Below are 14,795 nucleotides of genomic sequence, written 5' to 3'. Positions count from 1 at the left end.
CAAAAACTAGTGTTTGAGCCATCTCTTATAATCCAACCTAATCCCTTTTCCACAATTTCACCTACATTTTTCATTGCTTTCCATGTCACTGAAGTCGAGGATCGTGACCTTTTGAATTTACCTTCTTGAAGGTACTTAACCTGAAATGTCTTTGGCCAGGTAGTTTCTTGTTCATGTAAAAAATGCCAAACCAATTTGGCTAGAAGTGCTTGATTCCTTGTTTTCACTTTTTTCACTCCTAAACTCTTATCTTTTTTGCATATTGTGACCTCTTGCCAATTGAAAAAGTGTACTTTTTTCTTTTGATCTGTGTCTCCCCAAAGAAAATTCCTATTAAGTTTGTCAAGCTCATTGTATATGCTAATAGGGAGAGCACTACACTATATATAGTATGAAGGGATAGATTTTATGATAGAATTTATAAGAATAAGCCTACCCTCAGAGGAACGAAGGCTTGTTTTCCAGCCAACCAACTTGGCTCTAATCTTATCAACAATGAAAGTGTAGTCCTGTTTCTTTACTATGGTTTTATGAAGAGAAAAACCTAAGTATTTACCCAGCTCCATTATTTCCTTGATCTTTAACCTATTCATAATGTCTTTTTTTTTTATGTGTTTGTGTTAGGCGAGAAAAAAATTCTAGACTTGGTCAAATTGATTTTTTACCCTGACTTACTACCAAACTAGTCGAGATGGTCTTCATGGTTGAAGTAGTTTTCTTATCGGCTCTTCCAAAAAGGATGATATCATCCTTAAAAATGATATAGGAGAAAGAAAAGCCCAATCGTAAGGCTTTATAAAGGTACCATTTTTTGTCCTTGTACGTTTCAAAAATTCTAAGGCTAAAGAACTCCATGTACATAATGAAGAGATTCGGGGATAACAGTTCTTCTTATCTTGTTGGGAAGATAAACCATACTTGGAGCTCATTGGAGCATATAGAGAGCCTATACATACATGTTGGATATCATTTGAGCCCAAAAGCTTAAGCTATTAGGTTCTTAGGTCCTTATATAAACATCTCATTTAGATTTTTTAATTATGTGAGATTCTTTACTCATATATGAACCATATCTCAATATCCCAACGATCTCTCCCATTCATTTATTATGAGTTCTAATCAAGTTCTTTTAGGCTAGACAACCTCACATTTAGATTTTTTAATGATGTAAGATTCTTTACTCATATATAAACCATATCCTAATATCTCAACAATCTCTCCCATTCATTTATTATGAGTTCTAATCAAGTTCCTTTGAGCCAGACAACCTCACATCTCTAATGTGCTTTTGGCTAATATGCTTTTAGGTTAGGGCACAACACTCCACCTGGGTACCAACAATCTCTCCCATTCATTTATTATGAGTTCTAATCAAGTTCCTTTGGGTCAGACAACCTCACATCTCTAATGTGCTTTTAGCTAATATGATTTGGGTTAATATGCTTTTAGGTTAGGGCACAGCACTCAACCGGGGTACCTAGGTTGTCTCAGTGCTCTTTCAAGCTTACACTACAGGTTGACTTAACACATCGGGTATTTCATTTCTGTTACAGGCGCCCATTTGGATATTTCAACTGCAACAATATATACTTAACTGCATCCAAGTCGAACCTTTAATACTGGTGTTAGAACACATATACTCACTGCATCCAAGTTGAACCTTTAATCTTACACTACAGGTTGACTTAACACATCGTCCACTTGGATATTCCATTCCCATTCTATTTGGTCGCATGCCTTTTCAAGATCAAGTTTCATTTCCATAAACCCTTTTTTTCCCTTTTTCTTCATGAAAGAATGTATAAACTCTTGAATGATGATGACATTATTGCATCTATTTTTGCTCGAGATGAAGCTTGTTTGGTAAGAAGATATAATTTTGTCCAAGAGAGGTCCAAGTCGTTGGACAATAATCTTGGTAATGATCGTATAGGGTGGGTTGCATAAGCTGATACGACGAAATTGCTTGATATAGGTCAGGCTCTAACATTTAGGGATGAGTGAAATCAGTATTCCATTTAAATCCTCAGGCAGGGCGACTTCTTGGAATGCCCTGATTATGGTACTACATACTTTGTCTCTAACAATGTTCCAATATCTCATATAGAAGAAAGCTTGCAATCCGTCAAGGCCCGAGGCTTTGAAATCCATGAACAACCACAACACCTTTTGGATTTCAATTTCTGTCACTGGCATTGTAAGTTCGGGGTGTACATGGTTAGGGATAGGAGTAATGTGTCTGGATCCCTCATACATGGCCCATGCACAAGTGACGTGGGACGTGGTAAATAGGTTCGTGAAATAAAGCTACACTATATTGCAAATCTTCTTCAGCTCGGCAATCCATTCTCCCATTGAGTTTTCAAGTTCGAGGATTCTAGTAAATCTTTTTCTTTCAATGGCTGAAATGTGAAAGATTCAGGTATTCCTTTCGCCATCAATGATCCAATTGATTCTCGACTTTAGGGCTTACAAATCCTCTTTGCCCTTGAGGGTTCTGTTGTACTCCTCTCTTAACTGTTTATGAAGGTCTAGAAAGAACTGATTTTGGGCCCTTTCGAGAGCTTTTTGGATTCCTACCAGACAAGCAAAGAGTTTTCTTTTCTTTCGAAAAACATTGCTGAAGGTGTTCTTATTCCAGTTTGCCATATCCTCTTTAACCACTTCCACAGTTTTAGTAAGAAAATGTCAGGTACAGTTCCAACTCTTTTAGACCACTTGAAGGAAGTCAGAGTGGTTCGTCCACATCTTTTAAAAATGAAACAGTTTAGGGCCAATCTTAGAAGATTTACCTTTGCAAATAAGAAACACTGGACAATGGTCTGAATGTGTTCAAGGCAAATGATGTACCTTTTTTTCTGGGAAAAGAAGTTTTCATTGAGGGTTTGCAAAGGTCATGTCTATTCTTTCTTGGATTAGTTCAATGATGTTCCTACAATTAGACCATGCGAATCTCGGGCCAACAAAGCCAAGATCGGAGAGTTAACAAGCATTGGGGCATTCATGGAATGCTTGATTTTTAGAGAAGGAAAGGAGGTTCCCTCATATCTTATCTTCAAAACTTAAAACTTTATTAAAATCTCCTAGTGAGAACCAAGGTAAGTTATTGTGTGAACCTAGTAACATAAGATTATCCCAAAGTAACAATCTTTCTTAAGAACTTGGATAAACATAAATAGCAAATAAAAGCCAAGTAAAGTTTGAAGATTATACCCGAACAGTCGCATGGATTTGCTGTTCCATGGCACAAATGTCATTGAGTTCTACTGGGTTAGACCTCCATAATAGCTATGTTCTACCCTTATATCCAATGGTAACATTATCTTTTCACGCATCAAAAGGAAGCCGATCTATGATATGTCTGACATCCTCTCCTCTGGCCTTAGTTTCTGTTATGATCATGATCTCAGGACCATGCATGCGAATCAATTCCCTGGCTGTGCGAACAAAATTGGGGTTTCGTGCACCCCTACAATTCCATAATAGTAACGACATTGGCTGAATTAGGGAGTTTTGGTGGCTCACCAATAGCCTCTGAAAGTAAGAGGCAAATTGTTCTTCCCTCAGGTCCCATCCTTGATTCACTTTCCTTATTTTCAGGTAAACTTCTAACTTGTGCATGAGAGTTTTCTCCCCTAGCAAAATGAAGGAGCTGGCACAGATGTGAAATTATTTTATGTTCGGGCTGTTCTTTATTTTCATCGCCATCTGTTGTGTGCTTTTCAACATGATCTCCAGAGGTCAATTTGTGAGTTGAGCTTCTTGTATGAACAAAATCCATAGGGGGGTTCAACCTTTTTTTCAGTCCATGAGAAGGTCTGAAATAGTTTTGAGTTTGATTCTTCCAAGGTCAGTATCGATTATGGGTAGATGAAAAGAGGCATAATTGATATCGATTTTCCTACTAAGCTCTCTACCTTCCTTTCTTGCCTGACTTCGCCTTCTATCCCGAGGAGAAATGAACCTCCTAAGCCTTTTCCCAGACCATCCCTGCGTTGGGGTTCTGGGCTCCGAAAATGAAAGGCTGAATTCCTAATCCCAACTGAAAACTGAATAGAGTTAGGGGATGTCATTTGCTACTTGTTTTAAAGAAAACAGGCTCTCTCATCTGTCGAAAGTGTTAAGTGACAAACCTCTTCTGATGATGTCACACCCCGAGATCAAGACATAACACGGTCATATTACCTTGAAGAAAATCTTAAAGTAATATGAAGTTTTCTTTCTTAAACATTCTAAAATTCTTCAATAAAACAATATACCAAGTAAAATTCATATCTTTAATCCAATTGATGATATATCTTTATATATCCAAATACAAACCATATAAAATACAAAACTATCTATTAAGCTCTCATTGACCAACATATTCTCCGACGACTAAGTAATCTTTTTCATTTCATCTTCTAACTTCACACAAGACTAACCAAACTTATCACTTAGTCATCTGTAAAGAAAAAGTAAAAAAAAAAAGAATGAGCAAATCACAGCTCAGTAAGTATAGGCTCACACATCTTATCAGATCAATCATCGTTTTCTTACACATCATATAGATCATTCAAAACATTCATCAAATCATAATATCAAAACATTTCAAGATCATCGTTTTGTCAAATATTTCATAAATTTATAAATCAATGTAAAAATATGTCACTTCATAAATCATCGTAAAATACGCTATCATTCAAATATCATAATCAAATCATGGATCAATCATTAAAATCATCATAAATCATCATTATCATTCATTTATCGTTAGCTACGGTCATTGCTATAACCCGTGACATTGGCCATATCGACAATTTCATTCTCATGATCATTGCTAACTATTATAACCCATTAACTAGGGCTTACACTAACTACTATTACCCGTTAGCTAGGGTCATATGATCATGTCTTTGCTAACTACTATTACCCGTTAGCCAGGGTCGTAGAACTAGTTTTGGTGTCGATGATCCCACTTCCCAAGGATGTAAAAACGCAGCCATCACAAAATCATTCTTTAATCATAAATCATTTTCTCATTTCATTCATAAGCATGATCCATCATTTACATAGAGAAACACAAAATAATCATATGCATGATCCTATTTTTATATATCGAAAATAAAGAAATAAAAGCATTCATTCATTTAAAAACATATATATATATACATAGATTTGAAAACAAGCAAAGTGTGTGAGATTCTGCTTACCTCCATTCGATTCCACCACTTAGTTTTTCTCCCAAAATAATTAATGACCTATCCAAGATCATTTCAACATATCAGAATTTAATCAACCCTTTTTGAGACCATTTATAGAAAAATCAACTAAGTTACACAAAGGGTTAACTAATTAATACTGGCAACCTGACCTCTTTTTATTAAAACAGTTATATCTCAACATATCCAAATCAGAATTATGACCTCTTTAATGCGTTAGAAACTAGACTTAATAAGCTTTCTAACCATATATGGCACACATCGTAATTCCTTGTAGATTAATTATAACAATTTTTGAAATCCACGTCATATACTGCTGCTAAACAGCCTGTATACCTTCTAATAAAAATTATATATTTATTCATAAAAAGCTCCAACTTCAATTTCACTTATTTCATTGGAAAGTAGACTCAATAAGCTTTCTAAACATATATGGCTTAATCTGTAAATCCTTGTATACAAATTAAGAAGAATTTCGTAATTCAACCCTGATGTTGTTGTCTTACAGCCTACTTATCCTTAAGTTAAAATTAGACAACTCTTCATAGAAAACTCATATTTGACTTTCGTTTGTTTCATTAGAAACTAGATTCAACATGCTTTCCAATGATATATAATAATCACAGCAATAATCTATCCATTAATACAAAATTCTATTTTAATTCATTATTATAAATCATAACATCTCATCCAAAAATAGAATTTCTCCTTCAATCTTTAAAAACTCAAATCTTTACTTTCAGCCTTCAAACTCCATTCAATAATCATCAATAAATCTTAAGAACATGAAATAAACAAAGCCCAGTAATTCACCCAAATAGATCATGAAGATTAATGAAAGAATTCATGATTTTTCATGGTTTTGCTCTCAAAACTTCAACTTCAAATAATAGCAATCAACTTGATATTTCTTTTTAAATAAAAAGAGGGCATGTACTCACCTTTAAGGGATTAACTTGATTGTAGCCTCTGATTGTGAATCTCCAACTTGATTTTTCATATTCTCTAACTCTAAAGAAGATGAGGAAAAAGAACTCTATTTCCTTTCTGTTTCACGATAGTTAGGTTTTCTTTCATCTAATACTTCAACCATTTTTCTTTTACTAAATAATATCTTAATAAACTGATGGGCTTTAGTATTAGTCTAGCCCAATTATTATTTGGGCTAGGGTATTACAGATGAACTTCTTTTCTTCTCTAATCCATTCGAACTCGGTTGACTTCTTTTCTTGATTTTTGATTGACGTAAGGCTCTAATTTTTCCTGAGTCGGTTTTGGCCTAAGGAATGCATTACAAATGTTTAAATAAGCTTATTTTTGCACGAAAGTAGGTATAGCTTGGGCCCTCAAGGCATGTTTTAGACTATGTGCCAATTATGTGTTTGCATACAGCCTTGGTACATCAGAATCCTTTGCTGTTGGTTGCATGGAAAAGGTTTGTGTTGGATTTATATCCACTCTCCTTACCTTATCAAGAGTCTTTACTTGTTCATATGTCATTTCATGTTTGGTTTTAGGATAGCGTGGCTCGTGTTTGCGCACAAGGAAGGCTCTCCTTTCTCCTTGTTGGCTCTAACCACCCATCTGTTGTTGCTCAGGTTGTTTACAGACATTGAAATTTTACTAGTATTGGAAATCAAAAATTCTTTCCCTTTGTCCCTTATTTCCTCATTGTTGGTACTTTTTTCCAAGGTACTGTTTCTTTTCTCTTTGTCAGAATGCTCTATCCTCACTTCTTTACTTGTTTTGAGGGCATCCATGATTATGCATAGATCCCTGGTATTGGGTTGTTTTGGTCCTTTGGTTAAGAGCAATGTCCTTTGGATCTTTAGAACCTAGTTTGTTACGTTGTCTCATTCTTTGTACAATCATCCATGGGCCAAACCCTTCATCGTCGATTTTTTGACTAGTATCACTTGTCTCCGCCTGCCTTGAGTGCTCTTGATCTTTGCAAACCAGCTGGGTGTTGCTTATGCTAATGTTATTAGGACAGAAGTCTTTTTAATAGCCTAGCCTGCCGCAGTGAAAACATAGCGTGCCAAAACTCTAGTAGACAATAGCTTGTTTCCTTTCTTCCACTCTAATATACTTAGGTAGGGGTTTTTCCAGGCTCATTTGAACATAGATTCTAGCATACCTGCCCCTTTCGCCAACGAGAATGTGTTCATCCACTCTAAAAGGAACCCCAATATGCCTATCTATTTTCTTCAGGATTTCGAGGTCGAAATACTCTACTGAAAGCTCAGGTAATCTTAATCCAACTGCTACTAAGGAGAACGAGGCTTCAGAAGCTTCAAAGTATGACTCCCATCTTTTAAAGGTCAGGAAATGCCCTTTTATGAACCACAGTCCTCCTTTTAAGACATAGTTATAATCTTCAGCGTTTTAGAACTTCAGAAAGAAAAAGTCCTGACTCTTTTGGAGTTTCTATAATAGATTGATTTTCATTGTTAGGTATATATACCTAACAGTTTTCCTAAAGACCTTCACAATAAGGGACAACGCCCACCTTTCTCTGATTCTTCTCTTTTCATCTGCGTTGAGGAAGATTCTTAACTCCCCTCCTTCTTCCAATTCTTCGGGGGCATCTTGCTCTTCTTCTGAAACCACCTCCATTTCCTCACAGTTAGACTGCTCTTCAATGGTATCATAGGCTCCGTAACCTCCACCAAGAACTGAGTCCTTGTATGATATTTTCTGTCTTTTTGTTGATTTCCCTTCACAGACATTTTGTAATGTTTCATGTTTGCCTTTTAACTTTTTTTATACTCTGATGAAGTTCTACCATTTCCTCGCCAGAAGGCTCTGTAATGTTGTCAACAGTTGTTTCCCTCAATGATGTTGCCATTACTTTTAATGGCATGTAATCTCTCGTAATCATATTCATACACCAAATTTTAAAAAAAAAAAACTTCAATTTATATCTAAATAAATCATTAATTTTCAATTTATACTCAAATTATATTTTATTTCAAATGAATAGTTGGCCTTTGTTATTGTTAATACCAACTAGATTTATTTTTATTTACATGAAAGTTGACATGATCTAACGACGTGGCCTGAAATTTAAAATAAAAAGTAATTTTTAAAAAAATTTTAGTTTTTATCCACGTTAGCAAACCACGTTAACTTTTTGTTTATAAAAAAAATCCAATTGGTATTGACAAGAGTATAAAAATTGAATTACTAAATCGAATTAAAAATTGAATTAATTTGTATATTACTAAATCGAATTATTTAAAATTGAATTAATTGAATTATATTATTTTATTTTTGATAATCGAATCGAATTTATGAATTTTAAAAATTAACCAATCGAATTTAATTCAGTTAATTTGGTTATTTTTTTATTAATCGAATAATAAATACATTTAAATTAAATTATATTTTAAACTCTTAATTTCTCATATTTTAAATAAATTAAATAAAATTATTCAATTAAATATTCAAATACTAAAGTATTATATTAAAAGTTCTAACAAGTTATTAAATTAAGTGATCTATTTCATGTATTTTTCCTTTTATATTTAGATTATCTTATATTTATGTTAAAATTTCAGTTAGTTCGATTAATTCGGTTTTCAAACCGAATTAACTGAAAATCAAAATTCTTCTAAAATCATTTTTGTTAATCGACTGAAATTAATTTGGTGAGCAACTAATTAATCAATTTAAATTGGATCTGTCAGTTAATTCGATTAAAATCGAATTATGAACACTCCTAGTATTGACTATAAAATGAATCAACATTCTTTTTGTAATAAAAGTGTTTTGGACACAAATTAAAATTAAAAAGTTTGTTTGAATAAATTAAAAGTATAAAAACATATTTAAGAAAAGTGATAAAGGATCTATTTGTAGGGAAGTCAATTTTGCTCATATTTAATGAAGAACTCAACTTTTTACTCAAATAGAGATAAGTATGCATTATATTGTGAATATAAATGAGTATAACTTTAAATTTTTATGGAGAAATGAATTCTTTTTCTGTAAATTTTTTTTTTATTGAGTACGATAATAAAGACAGGTAATATAATACTTTTCCTTACTTATATTTTACATATATATTTTTATATATTTAGTAAATATATTTTTATTAAATAATATAACTTATTATTTTAGATTAATTAGAATTAATATATTTTTATTAAAGAATATATATTAATATATATTTATAAAAATTACTTAAGTATATAAGATAAAAATTAAAAAAATATAATTTTATTTTTATTTTAAAAAAAATTATGAGTATAAAGATTACCCTACTTATTAAATACTTGTAAGGATGTACAGAAATGGATTTAGGATGGGGGCAATAAGGACAACTGCCCCACTGAAAACCTAAATTAATTTTCACCATTAGCAAGGTGTCCAAAATTTTAATGATTTGTATATTTTTACCCCATTAAAATATAAAAAAATTAGTAAAATTACTAAAAACAAATCCAAAATTTTTATTTTTTTTAGACCTTATTAATTGTAAAAGAAATACTCAAGTATGAGTCTTGGTGGTGGATACACCTTTTACATTAGGATGTCCATGAATATCCCAAAAATTAGAAATTATGAAAGTTTGAAAGGAAATTTTCAATTGGACACCTTTAAAAATTTTTCATGGATATCTCAAAATTTAAAAAAAAAAAAAAGAAAATTTAAAGAAAATTTTCTATTGACATCCCGGAATTTTTTCACTGACACCCTTTTCATCAACAAAATTGATAAATTCATTGGTAGATTTTTATACATATTATAATGGACACTTGAAAAAATTCCTCAATCCACCATTGATGAGTCTTTTGAAATATTAAAAGATATATAAATGTTTAAAAAAAAAAATTGAATAAAGTAATAGTTCACAATGTAAATATAACATTATATTATTGATAGTTAATGTAATAAATTTGCCCTATTGAGTATAAATCCTAGATCTATCCTTAGGGATGAGATAGATTTGAAATACTCATTAGATATAAGTATAGATATAGATATAATATAAAATACAGGGATAAAGAATACTCTATACGCCATTTACCTTATTCATTGACATCCCTAACTATTTGGATGGGTACTAAGATTGGTTTTGATGATATTAAAATTAATAGTGAGTTATATGCTTGGATGCAAATTTAATGATAACAGTGAGGTAAATTATGATTAAAAGAATGATCATTAAGGATATTAGATAAAAATTTTAAAGTATTTAATATTTATAAAATAAATAAATCATTAAAAATCATTAAATTATTTTTATGACAAATAATAAATTTTTTATTAAATAATTAAAAATTAATAAAAATAATAGTTTATTATATAATAATACTTTTGTTTATTTATTAATTCATAATATAATAACAAATTTTATTTAGTTATTAATTTATTATATAGTAATAAAATTATTTATTATAATAAATTAATAATATTATTTTGTAATTTTTAAATAAAAATAAAAACAAAAAAAAGTTTAAAAGTTTTTTTTTTGTTATTTTAGTCGATCCTAATTCATACGGTGAGTTAAAAAGTCAATCATTTTGTTTTTTTATTGTTCATCCAGGACAACGATTTTTTTTTTTTTTTTTTGGTGAAAGATGTGATTATCCAGTAAACTATATCTCAATCATTAAAAAAAAAAGACAAAACTTTAATCCACTGATAATAGGGTGACATAAAGTTTGTAAAGCCCATTCATATATAGATAAAATCATAACATTGGTCCAATAAATTGCCACTATTATATTAATTATTTACAATTTCATGTCTAAAAATACAGATAATAGATGTATCCATTCATCACTACATAGATTTATATAGCCTTGTAGCTGGAGTCATCTTGAGTAGGCCGGGAAAAAACTGTAAATATTACGAAGGCTCCATATAATATTGTGACAATAGCTGTGAAGTTTACAAGGTAGGCCTCAGCACCATTTTTGGCAAGGCCTGAGCTCTCAAGGAATGTAAGCTTCTCCAGGAGCCCTAGGGCGGCGTTGCCAACAGCCAAGCTGTATACAAACAGACCTAACAGTACGTGCCAAGGATGGGATTCGCTTTTTAATCCGGTCGATCCTCCAGGGTAGTAGAATACAAGAAAGCCATATATCCACTGCAAATTAGAGTTTCCATTTCAAAATCATTATCTATAAGAGAGCAAATGTGTTCATCATGCTTAAAAATCCATGTTGTGTAGATCCAAACGAAAACAAGGAAAATCCTGTTGCCCAGGTGTCTTGTGAATTAGCCAATAGACCCACACCACTCCATTCTTGAGAGGCAAGCCCAATAGCTCAAACATTTCAAACGTTTTCAGGAATTAGCATAAGTGATAAGCCAAAATATATAGTTTAAACAAGTTAATATATTAATCAAGAGATTGTATTACTTGAATGCCATAAAGGACAATGATTCCAATCCCAAGCCAAGAATGCAAGCTGTAGAGATTGGTTATTGAACTCTCATTATGATACTTGAATGCCGTATAGATCCCAATAATGCCCAGAATTAGTGCAATGGTATGGAGCACAAGATGTATGACTTTCTTCACTTCCTTCTTCAGAGGCAATGCCTTGTAGCTCATAATGGCTGCATTTTGTATGTTGTTCAGATCATTGTAGCTCAGAATTGTTACTCAATCCAGAAAACAAAATTCAGAAGCAAGCTATTTGTATCACGGAATAGGTGAGTTGGATTACCTTCACCGCCCAAGATAATGAAGCCAATCAACATCAATACAGGATGTATCTACAGAAATATTAAATGGTTAGTGGATTTAAGCACATTAGCAAAGCAATACGGACTGCCTGAAATATTGTTTCACCTATTGCTTCCTTATTAAGGAGGGTAAACTATTCCACATATCATGATGAGAAGGGTATTGATGGTGTTGAACTGAACATAAGGAAGCAACATTTAAATGTCTGAAATTCATGGAGCATTCAACATGAAAGAGGCAGTTTTTTTTTTTTTTTTGTCCACAGGATTTGGGGATGGGGAGGGAATGGCTTGGTTCGAATCCAAGTTTCGATGAATATGTCCAAGTCTCTCATTAAAAAATTAAATCCGAAATTATAAATTTATGCATAAGTTTTAATTTGAATATGTTTAAGTCTCTCATCCTCCTTGTTCCTATAAACATTATCCATTTTAAAGATATTTTCAGAAACCAGGTCAAACGTTGTAGTATATTAATGTCTTGTGAAGTTCTTGAAAGGTTTTTGATATTTTTATACCGAAAATGCCAAAAAGGAAAACAATAATAATGATGGGATGAAGATGTAGTTACTAGATGATTGAATTTTTTAGTTATAAAGAAGGGTAGGTAGGTCTTTTCCTCATGAGAAACACATGGGTGGGTCAGACTAGTTTAATATGCATAGTTTTAGCCTGGTTTGCAGGGATGAAAAATGGCCACGCAGCATAAAATTTTGCCACAAAAATGGCATATTGACCTAGCCCCATGGTCCATCCCCCAATCGGTGCGCCAACAAGAAACTTCCAAGTTGTTTGGTGATGGCTAAAGGAGCAACTGGCCTCTATGAATATGAAATCTAACTTTCTGTAGCTACCATGTTTTGGGTTGGCTACATTTTGGCTACAGAACAGAATTTGAGTAGCAGTACCGTTCCTTTGTAGGGAATCAAATGAATAGAGCTCTACCAGTGAGAGGCCATACAGATATGATCTCTTTTTTGTTGTAATTATTTCTCTATTATAATTTATTAAAGACTTTACAGACTGATGAAGGTAATTACAGAAAAAATTATGCGTTCAAGTCAATTCACAATTGTGAGGCATCCAATACCATAGCAACAAAAAAGGGGATGATCATATATGAAATTCAAAGAATCAAACAACTTGCCTAGTGCCATATGGTAAACAGCAAAGCCCTAAATTCTCCTTCATTAGTAAGTGCTCAACGATTAAGATTCTACGAATAATTTGGCAAGGGCAGAGTTGTATTCCATTCGTCCACTGTAACAAACAGCCAAAGGACCATCGACTGATAGATATGAACTGGGGTTGAATGAACAAAATCACCCAAAGTCCCAAATTATTTAATCCGAAAGGAGAAACAAAATCCCAGAAATCAAACAAAATTCTACTGGAAGCCATAATTGAGTTGATAAAAACACAAGAAAAGTAAACAAATATTTTATGCAACCCCAAGAGAAACAGAGAGAAGAAAGAAAGACAAAAAACCTACATTAAAGATGAGACTTTTGTTTGAAGATTCCCAAGCTAATCCACCTCTGAAGTGTATGCACCAAACCAATACCATAACAGCACCAGCAACTGCAAGCGCTTGAGGCACAACCGTCAAATGCGATGCTTTAACTCCTATCGCCATGTTCGCTCACTCTCCGTTTTTCTTTTTCTTCTTGGCCGTTTTAAACGATAGAATGAAGCAAAAACTGCACAGCTTTGATAAAAATACAAGTCCAAAATATGAAAGGAAAGACCTTTTTTCATTTTGAGCTTTGGCTAATTGGCTTACATCTCCAGTTGTCGGGAGAAAACGACCGTTTGATGGAGATCCATGTCGCACTGGTTTACCGCCTCGTTGATCAATTGATTGGTGGCGTTCTTTTGTTGTACTTGTATGCACTTCGAGTCTAGTCCTCTAGCTTTGGGTGTTCGATATTACATGATAGTATTTATTGAGATGAATATTTATGTAAATAGTTTTTTTTTTTACACAGAAGATAATTTTAAAAAAATTTTATTATGACATATAAAATGTTTATTAATTTTAAATTATTTATAAAAATTATTAAATTATCTAAAATTTTAAAATTTAATCAAAAATCAATTTAAATTTTAATAAAAGTTTTTTTCTTATACATTATCTCATCTCAATTTAAAATTAATTTTTAAATAATTTAATTTTTTAAATTTATTTGCACTTAAAATGATTATTTAAATTTATCAAAAATTTTAAAAATATTATTCAACATCTTTAATATTTTTTATAAATAATCATTGCATTATCTCTAACTTTTAAATATATTAGTTATAGATAAAGATAATTTTAATAAACAATCCACCAATTTTAAAAAATAGATTTAAATATATTTGAATAAAAATTAAATTAATATTAATATTAATATTTATCATAAGCTTTTAATATTATTATTTTATGAAAATATTTGAAAAAATATATAAATACTTGAATAATTTCAAAAAAACCCTCATTGTTGGTAGTTTTTAGTTATATAGCTTTCATAATATTCCATAAAGCATATGAGTTAAACGTATTTTTTTATTATTAATTTAATCTCTATTTTTATTAATTTATTCTTATTATAGGAACTAACATATTTTTTCTTTTATGATAGGTACTATTTTACTAAATATACTATTCACTCCATCAAATAGGATTTTTTTTTTCAAATTAGCTGTAACATTTTTTTTATTTCTCAATTCATAATAAATTTAATTAGAACCCACTTAAGTTAACATATTTTTTATTATGATTTAAAAACAAATAAGAAAATAAACTCAATAAATTTGCTTTTATTTATTTATATAGATGAAATCACAGTGCAAACTAAATAACAATAAAAATAAAGTCTGTGTTAAATAACTTTTAAACTCTAATAAGTC

General features: G+C 31.5%; 1 protein-coding gene and 1 long non-coding RNA gene across 2 annotated transcripts; both read right to left on the bottom strand.

Annotated features, from left to right (window-relative positions):
• Nucleotides 1-4,343: 4,343 nt before the first annotated feature.
• LOC149516760 (uncharacterized) lies at nucleotides 4,344-6,332 on the bottom strand. Its single transcript, XR_016345383.1, has 3 exons — nucleotides 6,143-6,332; nucleotides 5,193-5,240; nucleotides 4,344-4,444 (listed from the first exon to the last, which is right to left on the bottom strand). It is a non-coding gene; the product is annotated as an uncharacterized LOC149516760 (long non-coding RNA).
• A 4,527-nt stretch (nucleotides 6,333-10,859) lies between these two features.
• Nucleotides 10,860-13,820, bottom strand: LOC111316464 (transmembrane ascorbate ferrireductase 1-like). The gene is made up of 4 exons (XM_089765740.1): nucleotides 13,396-13,820; nucleotides 11,885-11,933; nucleotides 11,575-11,774; nucleotides 10,860-11,298 (listed from the first exon to the last, which is right to left on the bottom strand). The coding sequence occupies exons 1-4, from the start codon at nucleotides 13,537-13,539 to the stop codon at nucleotides 11,002-11,004; spliced, it is 690 nt and encodes a 229-aa protein (XP_089621866.1). The 5' UTR covers nucleotides 13,540-13,820; the 3' UTR covers nucleotides 10,860-11,001.
• Nucleotides 13,821-14,795: the final 975 nt, after the last annotated feature.

The sequence above is a fragment of the Durio zibethinus genome, chromosome 9 (assembly GCF_047325235.1).
Source record: "Durio zibethinus cultivar Kanyao isolate XHJ-2024 chromosome 9, ASM4732523v1, whole genome shotgun sequence".
NCBI lineage: Eukaryota > Viridiplantae > Streptophyta > Magnoliopsida > Malvales > Malvaceae > Durio > Durio zibethinus.
Note: the sequence above shows the minus strand (reverse complement) of the source record. Positions and strands in the feature narration are given on the sequence as shown.